This window comes from Vanessa atalanta, chromosome 9 (genome assembly GCF_905147765.1).
Source record: "Vanessa atalanta chromosome 9, ilVanAtal1.2, whole genome shotgun sequence".
In the NCBI taxonomy this organism is placed as follows: Eukaryota; Metazoa; Arthropoda; class Insecta; order Lepidoptera; family Nymphalidae; genus Vanessa; species Vanessa atalanta.
Window position 1 is genome coordinate 13,244,593 of NC_061879.1, and position 17,746 is coordinate 13,262,338.

The 17,746-nt window shown below is 39.9% G+C and overlaps 1 protein-coding gene across 1 annotated transcript in view; it reads left to right on the forward strand.

Annotated features, from left to right (window-relative positions):
- The window catches only part of LOC125066324 (silk gland factor 3-like), a 58,619-nt gene that overhangs the window by 39,867 nt on the left and 1,006 nt on the right, over positions 1 to 17,746 (forward strand). The window contains exons 3-8 of the mRNA XM_047674367.1: positions 13,506 to 13,553; positions 16,228 to 16,370; positions 16,514 to 16,603; positions 16,689 to 16,770; positions 16,942 to 17,247; positions 17,333 to 17,718. Coding sequence (XP_047530323.1) covers positions 13,506 to 13,553; positions 16,228 to 16,370; positions 16,514 to 16,603; positions 16,689 to 16,770; positions 16,942 to 17,247; positions 17,333 to 17,718 — 1,055 coding nt within the window. The remainder of the gene's footprint in view (positions 1 to 13,505; positions 13,554 to 16,227; positions 16,371 to 16,513; positions 16,604 to 16,688; positions 16,771 to 16,941; positions 17,248 to 17,332; positions 17,719 to 17,746) is intronic.

A 17,746-nucleotide genomic window follows, 5' to 3' on the forward strand; every position in this document is an offset into this window, starting at 1 on the left:
GCCGTAGATGTGCAGAAAATTAAAGAGGATTCTTGATTACATATTACTAAATTGTTACAATTTAATAATTGATTATAGAGAGCGGAAAAAAGTCACTGGCCGGTCAGGGAGCGGCACTACGGCTGTACAAGAAAAAACAAATTAAAAACATAAACAGAATTAAAGTAAATTGTTTTCGATAAACTCCAATGCTAAACGAATGTGTAGTATTTGACATTAAAATGACGTTTAAATGCGGTCACAATTTTGGCGCCAAATGGAGATGAGTGATTTGCAGCTTCCAATGAAATGAAATAAAAAAATATATATAGTTATTATGTATATAGTTTTCGACATTCTTAAATCGAAATTTTACGGGAGACCCACTAGTTAAATATAATTTCTTTAATTACTTGGTGGAATGATTTCGCTTATATGGAATGGCTTAATAGTATAATAGGTAGGTACGTAGGTTTACCAAGGTTTACTGTATATACATTACTTACCATTAAATTATGTATAAAAACCACTAATCATCAGTATCTAAAAATGTTTATATTGTATCGTAAAATTAAGCGGATAAGAATTGAAAGTCAGTCAAGATGTTTTCGGTTTCTTAATTCGAACTCGACAAACCCACGCCCAGAGCGGTATTAAAGTGAGGCCATGCTGGTGGCGGTGACGGGCTAGGACGGGCCTCGGGCCGCGCTTTGATCTCGCGAGGGCTGTCGCGGGCACTCTTTCGCCTCGCTGCACCTCCCGACCGCGCCGCCCTTAGCCTCCGTTCTACTACGCACGGCTGGGGCTCGACAAAAGGGTAGTCCTCTGTTTACCTTCCACTCTAATTTTGTTAACGGATAACATCTTTCTATATGTGAACAAGAATGCGATTCAAATCAATTCTTGGAGCATATTGCTCGCAAAGTCGGTCTGTAAAGATTTGTCGAACGTGGTGACAGAAGTTGAGAACGCTCACCACGTTACTACCAAACCGCCTGTGATGCTGTGTTTAACGTAAACACAACACCCATTAAAACATCAACCACGTATCGGAGATCGTACAAGTATGCAAGATACGCGCAAAGAGTAATAATGTTGTGTAACTGTTAAAGATTAGTAGGAATTATTGTTCAATAATGAAGATTAAAATAATGTAATCACTTGACGCGGCTCCACTCATAAGGTAATAAACTTTGCAGCCCCGTCCGTCGTATCGGTTGCGCATTAGTGAGGCTGCGTCTATATCTCATAGGAAGTCGTTTTTGTTTGTTGTTAATATATACTTCAAGCAACATAACGCCATGATAAACTGTGAAATAAATACGGAATGGTTTCCGAAGGTTGGTAATCGAACTCCTAATAAAATCCCACGCGTTACTTTTGCCGAGTGATGCATTTAAGAATTTCGTAGATAAAACATTGACATCGGCCTGAATTAGTTGTTTTTGATTGATTAAATTGTATGTGGTTTGAATGAAAGATGAATTGTTGGTTGTCAAAAAAATATTTCGAATAAATTTCTTACCGGTTGTTCTCGTTATCACGTCTCCTCCGAGTCGGTGGTAGCTTAACATTTATCATCCATTTAATTTGAGTTACAGTTAGTGTACGTTATTAATATTTCACGCGTTCTAGTTACTTGTAACTAAAGAACACGGGTTCACACCTGGACGGCATCACCGAGTTTGCACGTGTGTAATTTGTGTTAATATTTCGTGCTGCGGATAAAGAAAACATCGTGACGAAACCAGTATGCGTGAGACGAAATTCTGCCACTTGATAAGTGCGGTGGAATACGCTCGATTATTAGCATCGAAATTGATATTTCCTTGAGAGGAGACGCCACCTTTGACCGAGAGATATTCACACCTGTGAATACTACTACTGTGGCTACTGTTACTTTATAAAAAGACTCGTATTCAAACAAACTGCAGCAACCCAGTGTACGTGTGAGCCTGGCTATACTTTTGTTAGAGTGTACGTAATATGCAAAACACTACATAAACTAAACCTGTTATCGGGTATTTTATTTATTGACAGTTTTACATTATTTTTATCATTAAGGAATGATATAAACGTTCGGAGGGTGATTGTATGCGATTAAAGCAATTTGTGACCATAACGGGTTGCAACTGGCCCGCATAACGAGCTCCCACGCTCGACCATTTAGACAAATAGAAGCGATCGATGACCGAGATCAGACGAAATATACATTAGTATTTACTCCATACCTAAACAAAGGTTCCAACTTCACTAAATCATAATATTTTCCTTATAAATCTAACTCCAGTAAATTAAAATTGCGCAATTCATAACTTTTACTTGCGAAAAAAACCACAGGTGATTTCTAGCATTATATTTGCTTTAAATGATTTGGTACTTTTCACCTCGGGGGTGGTGCGGAGGTTGAAGGGTTGTGTCGTGCAGCTGCCGCCTCGCGCCGCCTCCACACACGCACACGCGCACGCGCGTGCGCACGCGCTATTTCCGAATTCGATTTCGCAACACAACTCTGACGAGCACTCTCGATTTGTAATCAGGAAAGGGTTTCGAACCGCCATGTACTTTCGTTTTAAGACATTTAGACACAATAGTCCACAACGCAGCTGTCATAAAGGTTCTTTTGTACTCGAAGCATTTTGCATTACGACATTCGCAAAAATAGAAATGAATCATTATTTAATAACATAATGCTAAATATGTTCAATAAAAATACAATTAGATTATTCTATTTGCTTGCTGTCTTTAGTGCACACGATTGCATGAATACACGCCAGCTTCTGCTTTCCATAAACGACTCAGTCCGGTGTGGGATATTGAGTTTTTAGAAGCTCTGAAATAAAAGAGCTCAATTTTTTTGTTTTTGTGTCACCTCCCGGTAATCTCCCTCTTAGGTAAACATTTGTGGCATACAGAATCAATTTGCTGACAGTTTTGCCGTGAACAATGCGCGACTACGAAACATCTGCGCGTACGCTCCTCTCATAACGAGATACGCGCTGACTGCGCAGATATTTTTGTTTGCAGCCATGCGTCATCGGTTAATTTCGTAAAATCATAGGTATCTCAATGTCGACATGAGTACTTTGAATTTTTGCTCATCCAATATTCACGTTCACGCACTTACTGTTAAGTGCGTCATAATATATTACTAAAACGGAATCAGCGAAATCAAACAAGATGTTCTGTTTAGATTTATCTGAACCTCTGGATGATAAAACTATCTCAAAATGTATGTCATTAAATGTTTCCCATAATAGTTTAAATTTTCATACGTCATCTTAATGTAAGCCTTATTATATCCGTTGCAACTCAAACTCAATATATCAAAAATTTAACACAATAAGCACTATTTTTTAAAAACGCATGCTCATAATCTAAATTTTGAATTAAAAAAACATAACATTAAAATGAGGTCACATTCTAAACACGTTATGTTTATAGAGTTAAGAAGAATTATTGCATTGAAATTATCAATACATTGTACTGCAAACATATTATCATAAACGAATATAAATTCGTGGCGCTGATTCTTTTCAGTGCAACCGATGGAAGGTACCTTTGGACGGTGATCAAGTTAAACTCTCCGAAATGCTTATCTTAAAGGCTGTTAATGTCCTCCCGCGTCGAGTCCGACCACTTAGAGTTGAGTGCGTTTACAAGAATTTGATTTTCACGTCGCGTCCCCGAGGGGCGCAGGAGTGTGCGGGAGGCCGGGGTGGGGAGGGTCGCACTGTGTGCTCGCCAAACAATCGCGCTGTTTGCTGCTGTTCTGTTTGGCGACTGCTACCTAATATTGCTATTTGCTCTGTGCCGACTGTTGACTATCATAAATTCATAACGAGCCACTTCGCTACTCCGCCTCGCCCGCGGACAACTCGCTCGCGTCCATCGCGCTCTTTGCGAACGGAAACGAAGAAAAGTATGCTATTATATTTAATATTTATTCTTTAAGTGTAAATATTTGGTTCAGCGTGTGTATCGTGTATCGTGGCAGAGTCGACAGTGCGAGGTCGCGGCAATTACTGTCGAGGAATAAACACAAACATACTCTACTCGAATCGATGCGATGCAATTACCCGCCCACCGTACGATTTTACATAAATGTCCAATAAAACCAGCGCGGTATCGATTAAACTCTAAATTAATTTTATTGCGCTATATATTTCACTTAACGATCGGTTTGACGCGTCCGCTGTTATTATTATTATATTACTTATATTATTAGGCAAGGGACGGGTTGAGACGTCGGTAATGACATAGATCGCTCAGTGATCGGCGGCACGTGCGCCTAATGCGCCTGCATCGCCTGCATCGCCGGCCTCGATCATACATCATCGCGTTTTAAATTAAACCCGTCACGCGCGACGGAGACGTAATTCACAAATGATGTCGCGCTCTATAAATCAGATCAACCCTTTCGCGACGAGCAGGCCCCCGAGAGCGCGACCAATCCCAGCGCGGCATCTATGTAGATGTATGTAGATGGGGCATTTACATAAATTTACATTCGTCGTACGCGTAGCCGGGCGGGCCGCTACACATGCGCCCCTGCGCGCTCCCACCTGATATAAGTTGAATCGTTTTTTAAAGGGTTAACTATGTATCTGTTATTTAGGCGTTCATAAAAACTCCATGGGTACCCTTTGTATGGCTCTTATGTTTGTTTCATTTGAATATGTAAAGAGCCCCTTTTAGAACATCTGATACGATCATTGAACGTTTACCTTCGCGTTGAGAGCGTACGGCGTAAATTACTTTATAGAATGGTACTCGACAACCTAATTATTCTCAAAAGGCACAAATCAATTATTATTTAACATAATCGTATTGTTCCTGCAATCGGCTGAGGTACGGTTAGTGCGCGTCGCGTCTCCGCTGCAGCTGCATCGGCTATTGATCAGCAGTCCCCTCTCAGCCCCTGCAGGAGCCGTCTCGCGTCTCCCGCTAATGAGCCAGAGCCGGCTCACTACATCGCTTTGTACATAGTTAGATAGAGCTAGAACGTTTTGCTCCAGACTTCGATCAGAATCGCAACATGAAAAAATATATATTCAAATTACTTTTTGTTTACCATATCTGGTCACTCAACATTAACTCGAAGTGACACGAAGACAGCATTGTCATCACTCAGTTCGATTAGGCGGCAGGCTGCATGCCTGCTGGTTCCCAATTACCAGTAGTGTGTACGTCACTCAGTTACCTATAAATAGATTTTTAACGTTTTTAATTAAATGTTAATTCTTTGTATTTATTTATATAAAGGTCATATAAATGTTTTAAAAGGTTATAATTTCATTCGAAAGCGTTAATATTTTAATACCTATATTAATCCTTACCTACGTCCTACCTTATCAGAAGTTTTTATTGATCTTTATAATATATTATATAATATAGGTATATATTTAAATTCAGTGAGGCATATAAGTAATATCACATTTAAGTAAAAATGGATAGATAAATCAAACTCATTTGTATTCGTAATAAAGTTTATATATAAGAGACATCCATACGTATAATATGACCCCTATTGTACTAACGAGAATACTACATAAATCTATTTATACTGTAACCCGGCACCGATGCTGTAAAAAGACCGACATAACAATAATAATAATTTAAAAGTAAATTCGGGAAGTTTAAAACGGTTGAGCGGCGAAGGGTTATCCCCCGGCGCGTGTTGACACGGCATGTACTAGTTAACGGGATTACGGGCACGCGCAACCCTTGCCGGCCGAGCAGCCGCGCGGGCCGCGGCAGTTGAGGCGAATTGAAAATGCAAATACGTCGCTAATCCAACATGGCCGCCGCGCCCCGCCCGCGCGCAATCGATAGCTGCCCGTTGCCTACTCCTCACTACACTACTCATTCGCAGATTCATTACGATTGCACTCTCGCGATAACATTCTCTCGACGCTCCCTTGCACTCGATACATTCTGATGAGATTTAACAAAAGAAACGCGCCACTGACGACAAATCAATTCTAATCTACTAATGTACCGATATATATGCTCACTTAAGATTCTCTTTACTTCGATAAAATCGTTAGACTTTATAGAGCGTATGTGGCGTTGCCGCGTGCGTTTCGTTTAAAGATAACGAATATTTATAACGCGACTGATTCAATAATTCATGATTCGCGGCGTATAAAAAACTGACCTATCGCAAGTGCGCCTCCGCCTGCTTTCACTGACGAGTAACGACCGGCTGGGTGACTTGGAAGCCATTAATATGTTTCCCGGATTAAATAGATTCAGAAGTATTCAATTTTTTGCTACGAGACAGAAGTGTGTTTGTCTTAATTGCTTTAATTCACTTCTTAAAATCAATCATTCGGCTATTTCTCATTTTTGTGGAAATTAAAAATACATCTTGTTAAAAAATGCCGAATGCAAACGGGGTTGTAGAATACGCCGCAGCGGTCCCCGGGGAGGTCACCGATCCTGCCGTTAAGACGACGGGACATTATGGACAGTATTTTCGTTAGACCAGATCAGTCCCGCAGTATCTAAGTTCAATTATCATTATCCGATACTTACTTTTTCTGCAATTGAAAATTGGGACTATATACATATACATACTCTTCATTGCGACTTCAATTGTAATTATAGGTACCTACATGTAGACATAAGCCTATTATGAATGATGTTATTTTAATTTATCTAATTCGTAATCCACTTTAACCTAGGCTGTGTTTCAAAAACCTACACAAGTTTAGTTTAGTTACCGGTGTGACAAACCTGATCAATATTCAATACTAAGGGGGAGAAAACGCTGGACGGCCCGGGTCCGGGGCCGGCAGTTAATTACGAGATAATATAACGACTTAAGCTTTGATAGTAGAAAATTGTTAATGAAATAAAAACATAATATACGAGTCTGAGTATACTGTTAACGTAGCTTATAGGTATCATGTGGTGTACTCACAGTAATGGCTTTTGAAACATGGGGAAATCCGAGGTGAAGATGTTTAACCTTGCCACGACGACTAAAATACTAGGTTGCCTCAACCGGATTGCGTCAAAATGATTAGACGAGGTGATTATAAAAAGGCATCTTGTTAACTATCGTAAGATTCGTGTCGTTTCACGAAATACTAAATATGTAGCCCCGTGCAAGAAGGTTCCACTACATGGAGTAACGGATACATACATAGTACTTAAAATATTGGTGTCTCAAAGCATTACATGTTTTAAGTTATTGAATCGCAAAAAAAGCTTTCACAATACGCATTTTAAACTTAAAAATAACAAATGTTTGCGTACTGCATGTCGTCACGTGTGCGCTCAACTTGAAAATTGCTTTATAAAAACATTTACCTTGTAATCGCTTCAATCTATTTGAAGTATATTTCAAATTAATAAACGAATGATGTTTTATATACAGCGAATAGTTTTTTCATGATATGTTAATGGTTTTTAATGTCACCTGCATTAATGTCACGAGCGGCGAACGCCGCGGCGTCTCGGCGCTGATTCTTATCCGCTTGCTATTTTACGAGCGCTCATCGTTTCTCTCGAGAAGGTGCCAACAAGTCTCACACATTACAGAGTACGCACAATTTTAGCATAGCCTAAGTTATTTTTAATTATATTTTAATAGCAATCGTAGATTGGTTGTCAACGCGTCACGTGCGTATCTATTTAAGACAGGCCGTGTAACTTATTTCTTGGGTAACATTCGCGTTGTAAATCTTATAAAGGGTCAGTTGACACAAAACGGTGTCGCGGACACCGAAGGTCAACAGATGTAGGCGACGCTTATTGAGCTAATAAAATATGTAGACGCCGCGGGGATGACTGAGTCTAGCGTGAACCCCTTTTATCCCACACACATACATACCTATTACTTTGTAATTCAAGATGTTTCGTACAACACTCAGCTCAAACTATGATGCTTGCATAGAGGCGGAGGTGGTTTTTGATTTTGATATTGCCAATACCTAATCATTCAAGTATATTACGTGTGTAAGTCACGGTGGCTTGAGACTTGAAATCCCTCACTCGGGAACGTTCTCTATATGAACGTTGAAATCTATACATGTATATGCAAGCGAAATACCACTTACCTACAAGCTTGAAATTTTGACTTCAACCCTAAACAGTCTGATTTACGTTGTCGTACGGCATTCGAGTGAATGTTAAAACATTTAAAAATAAAAACATAAATTTGTGTTCTCATTGAAAAATGTACAAAGGTTGTAACAAGATTGTACAAATCAGATATGTATTTATTATGCGCTGACGAGACTTGTATAGAGAGAAACAACTAGCGTGGATGTCGTGCGTCCACCCCCAGTTGATACTTTAATATCCAATCTGCGATGATATTGCTCACATTATGGCACACGAACAACCCTTGCTTTACTGTTGCGTGTTTAATTAAAGTTCATTGTATGTGGGGGCAAAACAAGTGTCTCGTAGCACCAGACTACGCACGTAGCGTTCACGTAGCATTGGTGCATGTGGTTCTATTACCGTCGTTATTACTGTATCTTAATTGTCCACTTCACTGTATCCACACTGACCCATTTTTAAGCGTGACCCATAAAGTTACATCTCAACAGGGCGAGAATGTCCGTTCCCGAGCCTCGCGCCCCGAAATAATATTCATTGTATTCGCAACCGCTTTCGTAAACATAGTTTGTTCAGCTTTCAAAGAGCCGTTATTGAGCTCTACAAAGGTCGAATCTCTTATTCAAAGTAGCAATATCTTGGCGCCTAAACAAACAGCGGTCACATTACGTAAATGCATTCCGATAGCGATGCATGAGCGGAAAGTGGTTCAAAGCGCCGAAGTAGCCAGGAGGCGCGCGGCGCGAGGGGGGACTGAGGAGTAGGACTCGAACGTTTGATCGACGAACGTGTTTACGCACATTAGCATCACAAAGATGTTAGCCTCGGCCGAGTAGAAGCTAAGTCTGGAAGTGTTCGAAGTTGCGATTACCCCTCGTCAAACATGGTCGGAAAGAAATGTAATCTAATATTCCTCGTTGCAGTCTAAATACTCGAAAACTTCATAGTTTGTTTTAACACGATCGGGTAAATAATGTCTAAGGTGTCCTTTTAGTTCAATCTTGCTATCTTTAAACTACATCATTTCATTTTTCTTCGATCTCAACTAAATTCGAATTCATTGTATGAATTTCGATAGATACATTTCAATGTCTTCACCCACGCACGTGCTCGCTTCGTATGTCACCCGACTGCGTCGAACTCGAAAGTCATTAATTGTCAAAGCGAGGAAACGAATTCTGAAATAAGTGTTTCAACTGTTGCTTTGCGATCTGCAACAATAGATCATGCGACAATAGGCCGATGTTGTTTGAGTTTTTTGTCTTCGGCAATTTGTGGAGAGCAGCGGAGAATCCGTTCGGCACACGCGGCTCAACCGATTCCAACGTGCTTTTTTCGATCAAACCCGATATCGGAATTCGCGCATCGGTTAGCCGAACCCGTCGCTCCCCTTTCCTAAAAAATTAAACAGCTTTTAAACTCGCATCACGTACGAAAAAAATCATCTCAGGTAATCGAAATAATGGCGAGGCGCGCGAAAAAAATACGCTAAGGGCGGAAAAAGAAACGGATTCGTACAAAAAAGTTAAAATTTTTAATTCGGCGGAGCGCGACGCGCGGGTGAGGGGCCGGGGGACCTCGGCGCGGACGAGCGCCGCCGCCCGGCGCCGTCGCAGTCTCGCGCAGGCCTTCGCGGAGAGCGATCAGCGAGTCGCTAAGTTCTGTCGTGCTTGTGCGTGCAACGCGAGTGTAGCTCCGACCCGACCCGCGACCATGGTGTTGCAGGCTTGCGTGCGCGCTTCCGCGCGATCCTTCTGCGCGTCCTATCGTAAGTAGCTTTACTTGTTCGCGGATTACGTTGTTGATGTTTAGTACATGACTAGTTTTATACTATAAATATACTGTCACGATACAACTAGACGCTCTACGTGATAAATAAATCTGCAAGTATTTAAAATACAAGTGATATTACATTCAATAATATTCTAGTCTTCTTATGACATTCCTTAAAAATAAAGATCTTTTTTTGTATTGAGCTTGTTATTATTTGGATATATTATTATTACCTTTTATGTAATCAAACTCGCAATGAAACTCACCCGTTACATTATTTACAAACAACTTATTGCTAAATTCCTTATTATTTATTGAAAAAAAAAAACCATTATTAATATTGAAATTGTAGGTGCGAAATAAAAACAAACTAGGATTATTCTTATATTTTTATTATATATTATGTTCAAATGCGATTTAAGGTTGTCATCGCAGTACCTAGTAGTCTTTTAAGTAATAGAGGCTCAGAATATAACGTTTTTTCGAGATATTCTTTAATAGGCACTGTAGTATTTTTTGTCTGTTTCTTCACTTTTTTTTTTGTTTTTTTGTCTTACATGATGAGTTAGCCTTTAAGAAGGATTTATATGTACACACTTTGTATATATAACGTTGGCTTCCCAAATAAATAAATAAAGTTACAAATTATTAATTTATTAAAATTAATTTATTTACAAATGAAATACTTGTTCATTAACAATTTGTAAATAAAACATTTTATTATTACATCGATATTACAGCGATTATCCACAAGATTAAAATTTATAAGAAATTTGTCAATCCCATTAAACTAATGATTCGTGCGATAAATCTTTATAAATTTGAGAATATTTATAAATCCTTTTTTATACAACAAAACAATCTATTGAGATAGTTTAAGTATTAGATATAGTAGATAGTTTTATTATTCTATTCCACAATTATTTACTTTTTTAATTATTCAGAAAAGCGTTAAAAGTATTTTAGATAAGCAGTAAATAATTGATAATAGTTCTGTCATATTACAGATCTTATTATGTATTAGTATAGTCGTAATAAAATAAGAATCGCCTACGACTTTAAAAATACGTATTGGAAGGCTCACATCAGCGCGCTCCACTGCTATAAAAACATCCATTTTTTTCTGGTCTCAACGTAATATTAGAAGGTTATAGAATGGAAAAGGATTTCTCAATCCGTCAATGTAAAAAATAGACAACTGCGAGATTTTTTTGGCGATTAAAAAATATCTTCCCTTTCGATACACCCCCGCGATTTCTGCGACTGTGCCGGCCTGTGGAAAAAATGCGATGACGTTTCAATAAGAGACCAATACAATAGTGCGCCTTTTTAATGTTTTTTAGACGTAGATCGTTTTTTATATAGCCGTCGATCCCTCGTCTCCGGGTTTCGCGGATATTTGAATAAAGCCTGCGTGATGTGCGCAGGCGCTGACGTAAATCCTTTTTAGCCGCGACAGTAACTTGCTTGGATTATCCGCAGGTACCGATCGTTCCCACGATTGAACTGCCTTATTCAACAATGAAACAAGTCTTCTAGTAAAAGTCTTTATCAGAAAATTATGTAATTATATACTTTCCGGTTCGTGATAGATTCTGAATACATAGCAGAACTTTCTAGGGTGACTCTTGACACGGAGAAGACACAACATTACAGAAGAAAATTGAAGTAAATGAAAATAAGAGACTTTAACAATTTATAAGCCACAGAACAAAAGCGTATAAGCGTGTAGCAAACATATAAGTGTAGAACCGATTAGACGGATAATGAGTCCCAGAAATAAAGTAATTTATAGGGCTGTTCACAAAAGCTTCGGTTTCTGTTAAGGCTTTTGCGTGTATTAGTAACTAGGTAAAAGCGATGCTCTATAATCAACAATGTGTTAGCCATTTTGAAGTCATTAAAACTCATGGAAGGATTAATCAATGAATTAAACTTAGCTTTTTATAGGCTAATTAAAAGTCATTTTTCAATTGAGAGAGGCCTAAATTCCACACCTCAGTTACTCTAGTAATTCTATGACTTTTAAAACAGATATATATTTTTTTTTAGCATTAGCAGCCTGTAAATTTCCCACTGCTGGGCTAAGGCCTCCTCTCCCTTTGAGGAGAAGGTTTGGAGCATATTCCACCACGCTACTCCAATGCGGGTTGGTGGAATACACATGTGGCAGAATTTCGTTGAAATTAGACACATGCAGGTTTCCTCACGATGTTTTCCTTCACAGCCGAGCACGAGATGAATTATAAACACAAATTAAGCACATGAAAATTCAGTGTGCCTGCCTGGGTTTGAACCCGAAATCAACGGTTAAGATGCACGCGTTCTAACCACTGGGCCATCTCCGATCATCTCTCCTTTTTAAAATAATAATTAATTAAAATGAAATAATATTTCCGGCTGTTCGCGAGAAAATTATAAAATTATTGATTTGATTTGGAACACAATAATATTAACAGTCGAAAACAATCTCAAAGTTACTTCAACTGATCCGTTGTATCGGCTCCAGAATATTTCTTCGTCTGCAGCAGCCCGCTACTTACATCAAATGCTTAATTTGTATTTACATCAGGCTCTACTGTCTCGTGACGGAAGTTCTAAGATTTATTATAAGCGCCTGGCATCAGAGCTGTGCCAATGACATTTGATAATAATAAAGCTTCTATATAAGTTTCCCGTTTTGCTTTATAAGTTTTCGAACCCTTAGCGTTCGATAATAAGCTAATCAAAAAGACACGAGCTGCAGAGTAGGATATTAAATACCTTCCAACTTAACTGCGGCCTTGAGATTATCCTCAGCCGTGCGGTGTGCGGTGTGCGGTGTGCGGTCAGCCCGTACTGCTTCCACCGGTTATCCGATTAATTAGCTTAATTAGGTAATCTTGTTAGCCGCTGACACTGACGCGCTACACGCGCCGAGTCAGCGCGCACGAACAGGGCTTAATACTACTTGTTTTAGTTTATTATCCGTCTGCAGTACTTCCAAAAACATTCTATGTCGTTACAGTCATCAAAATCCGCGAGCAACTCGATTGTATAATTGAAAATAAAAAACAATCCTAATTAAGAATATCGTATATAATTAAGTTTATCGAGTATATACATAAATGAATGGAGGTACATATACCATATTTACTCATACGGAGTATCGACAACGCTAATCCCGCGATTACGGACCCGCCTGAAGACGCGTGTCGCGGCCGGCGGATTACGAGACAGCTCGCACATTCTTGCTCGGAGCTCACTCAAACAAACACTTCATGAAGACTGAACGACTTGGAAATATAGAGCAATAATATTACATAAAATTGCTGTTCCACACACTCAAACAATCTATAATTCCTAACTAGAACCTGAACGGTTTTAGTTCGAATGAAAAATGATTTGTGATTTATGAAGACTAAATAATTTGGGTACCTGTCGTTTCCTGACAAATAACTTCTGAAAATATGCTTAGATACAATGCGAAATAAAATATTACCATGCCGATTACTTTGACTTCGTCAAATGAGACGTTTCTTATACATAAGTCAGGCCGCGAAACGAATTGAAATAATATAGTAAATGAAAAAAAAAAAAATACAACGCTTGGACTTTACTGCTTGAAGCCGCCCTATCGTTAGCGGTGTTATATTTTATTCGACGAGTGACTAATAGTAAGTTGTCGTTTGTTTCAGAAGAGTCGGGAGATCTCATCAAGTCGCCCTCGCCGCCCCCCAGCCATGGTGAGCATACACCGTAACTATATTTGCGTCACACGCGGTAGCCTGGACACTTACCGACTTAATTTCATTAGGATCCTTAACGAAGAATACAAATCATAAGCTTACAATAAAATGCCAAGAGTTATATGTCTCAGCGCTCCCTCTATGTAGGAAGCCACGGCCACAGCCACCTCATACAACTCCAAATATTAAACATAATATAGATTGTACATAGCACAAATTTTTATTATAGATACGATTAACAGATTAATCCCTCATATCAGTTAAGAAATCAACTATATGCAATAAAAAAAATCACTCAAAATAAAAATAGAATATTTTATTTTAAAAATAATTTAAATGTCACAAAAATAACAAGTAAGTAAAATACTCTTTTTTTATTATCATATTTTGTACAAATGGTGTCTTGTTTCAACCTTCCTAGTCAAACGTTTACTCTTTAGCACCTATTTAAGCATTTATACACCGCATACTGCACTGGCACTCTGTGTCGGCCGCGTCATACTGATAGCGACCCGACCCGACATCGTCATCGTTCAAGAGTTCAAAAGTTTTTATTAAGCTCAGCTTACTGAAGTTTACCTGTCTGATCCGTTAAGCCAAATTGAATATTTTAATAGTTTCTGTTACCTTAAAGGTCGATAAGATTTATATGAAACAGCTGACTGAAGCCACGTGTCGAGTGTGCCTTATATAATAAATTGTAATATTTATAATAGAAAATCGTGTTAATATTTAAAAAAATATTTTATATGGAGTTATATCCTTAAAATTAATTATATGTGATTAACAAGAGACACGCGCTTATCAAATAAATAATAGGTAATTAAAGTGTAATAAAATAACACGCATCGCTTTATTTGCCAGTGGGTACATGAATAAAACATAACTAAATAACGCAAGCATTGAAGCGTACGCGAGTTCGGTCATTAATCATTCTTTATAAATATAAAAAGAGAGCTACTTGCTCCCTAATCTTTGACTTACAACAAAAGTACAATACTCTCATAATAAAACGTAAGGTGTACTCGCAAGGGTTGTAAGTCACGTCGGCATTGAAAGTGAACGGGTTGACGCACGGAGCTGCGCACGCGCCGAGGTGGGATTAGCCCCGGCTCGTGCACCTCGGCGCACGTTCTGCGACAAAAAATGGCGCACCTTCACCCTTTGACGACCCACCGAGAGGAAGTGATACGTCTTGATAACGCTAGGGGGAGAGACACTGAAGAGATTGACAATTAACATTTACAAATATATCAAAATAATATGACATAATGAAAGTTTATTTATTTACTAAAACGAAGGACACGCAGAAGAAGCCGAAACATTAGTGAACCTTACTATAAAAAAAAACTTGTTTTATTTTGCAAATACGCTGCATTGTCGATACATACATAGATATAACAATCTTTTTATAGCCCTCATCAGTACTAGAGACAGGCCGCTGACACATACTATGTTGAAATGTATTATTAAAAAGTTATTTAAACTGGCTTTAGAGTACTTACATATATCATATACGATATGACATACCTATTGACGTTTGACATATCGTTATTGCGTAAAATAAATAAACAAATAATTCGTGAAAGTCAAGATGATAATGATTGCTATGTTTGCCGGTCGCTATGCATTTTTATGATTTAAATATTCTCGCTTTAATTTATGTAAAATATGTAATTATATGTAATTTGATATAAAAGATATACGTAATGTACGTATGTTTAGCTGTGATCAGCGAGGGCGCGGGTTCGGCCCAACATTTACATCCAATATCCGGTTGCGATCGAGATCCCGCACCCTACTATTTTATACATTCACAGTAGTTTTTAGACTAAAGACAATATATTTTCTACATTCATTATCCATCATTAATTTGTTTATTTATAATAGTAATAGACTGTATCCCTCCCACACTGGGCTAAGACCTCCTAACTTTTTTAAGAAGAAAGTTTAGAGCCTATTTCACGCTGTTCCAATGCGAGATTTATATACATTTGATTTCAATCGATTAATTATCCGCTGAGCACGAGATAAATTATATACACAAATGAAGTGGCGCTAGCCGAGTTATAATGTACAATATACAATACAATATGTACAATGTACTAATAAGAAATCATTTGCAATAACTATCAGTCGAGACCATTATTTTTAAAATTTGTTATTAAAAAAATACAATTTACATTTAATAATGCATAATCGTCGATTTCGAGTTTTCGACACTTGGAGTATCGAGTGCGAGCGCGCGCGACGGTATTCGATAGACGACCATCTGTTCGAGCAACTCTCGGAGGAAAACTCAAACTTGGAGGCTATAAATTGAACGTGCGTCTGATTTACAGCCTGAGAGACCCCATTTCCCTTTACACGATGTAAACGCCACGAATAAGAGCTCACTGAATATTTAGTTTTTGCCAATATCAATAAGTTCGTTAAGTGTGCACTAGCCTATAATGCTATTTCTGAATGTTTAGATTTATGACGTCATCAATTAATTGTAAAACTCATCAGTCAATCAATTATTCCTCATATAATTAGCCGGAACTAATTTGCACGTCCAATACAATTATAACATTTTCCATTTGGGTTTCCGTTAGAACCGATTGTAACTTCACGTAGCACTTAAGAGAAAAAAAAATCTAATCTAAAATTGAACATTTTGAATTTTCAGACGGATCAGCGAGTGGCGAGGGCGAAGGCGAAGGCGAGACGAGCGGAGACGAGCGCGTGTCGCTGGCGCTGCCGATGGCGCGCGCGCCCGCGCCCCACGCCGCCGCCGTCTCCGCCGCCTCGGCCGCCACCGCCGCCGTGCTTGTAAGTATTACTGACTCACTTATACTTGCTTACAACTTTTTTTTAATAGAAACAATAAATTCAGAAAATGCTTTAAACGTGCCTAGATTAATTTACAAGGATTAAAAAAATAAATAAAAATAATCACCATAAACTTTCCTCAGAGTGCGGCAGGCGCGGGCAACGCTTTAGCTCAGTTGCAGCATTTACTGCTGACCCAACACGGCGCACATTCTTTACTTCTACACACACAAGTAAGTCGGCCGTACCTATCTTCGGTCTATTTATTCTAAGGGACAAAACGAAAGTCTTACGATGGGCATTGTTCTAACCTTTTAGGTTCAGCAAGCCGTAGCGCAGGCTGCAGCGCAACAGTTGCAACAGCTACAAGCTCGAGCCAACGCCGGACAGCCAACTGTTGGTGAGCGAACCTGTGACTTTTATGTTGTCGACCTATTTCCGGTACAAATTAAGGAGAGAAATCCATCTATATTTTCTATTCAGACAACGGGGGACATAATTTCGATGCATTCTTTTATATTATGATTATATATATTGAGAATATTTGTTAACATAAAATTTCATCATACAGACACGAGGTCGCCGTCTCCCCGTGGCTCCCCGCCCGGCGCCGCCGCGTTCCTCACGCCGCACACGCCGGGCCCGGGTCGGGCGCGCTCCCCGCACGCGCACCACCACGCGCACGTGCACGCGCATTCCCATACTCACGCGCACGCGTTGCACGTGCACTCACCGCACTCGCAGACGCAGACCGGCCACTCGCCGCTGCACGCGCACGCACATAAGCCCCGCGCGCTCGACCCGGCCGACGACACAGCCGACCTCGAGGAGCTCGAACACTTCGCCAAAACTTTCAAACAGCGCAGGATCAAACTCGGTGAGGAGGCGTTCCCTCGACACCGAACCAGTTCCTTTATCGCGTTTTCCGGCGTTCGATATATAATCGCTCCAATTGTTCCCAGGTTTCACTCAGGGCGATGTCGGCCTGGCTATGGGCAAACTGTACGGGAACGATTTCTCCCAGACGACCATTTCGCGCTTCGAGGCGCTAAATCTCAGCTTCAAGAACATGTGCAAGCTGAAGCCGCTTCTGCAAAAGTGGCTGGAGGACGCGGACTCGTCGCTGAGCGGCGGCGGGGGCGGTGCGTCGCTGGGCGCCGGGCTGGCCGAGGCCGTCGGCCGCCGCCGCAAGAAGAGGACATCCATCGAGTCCGGCGTGCGCGTCGCGCTCGAGAAGGCCTTCCTCCATAACCCAAAGCCCACCAGCGAGGAGATCGCCGCGCTCGCCGACTCGCTCTGCATGGAGAAGGAGGTCGTGCGCGTCTGGTTCTGCAATCGTAGACAGAAGGTGCGTCTCTTTCGGTTTCGTTCGATCG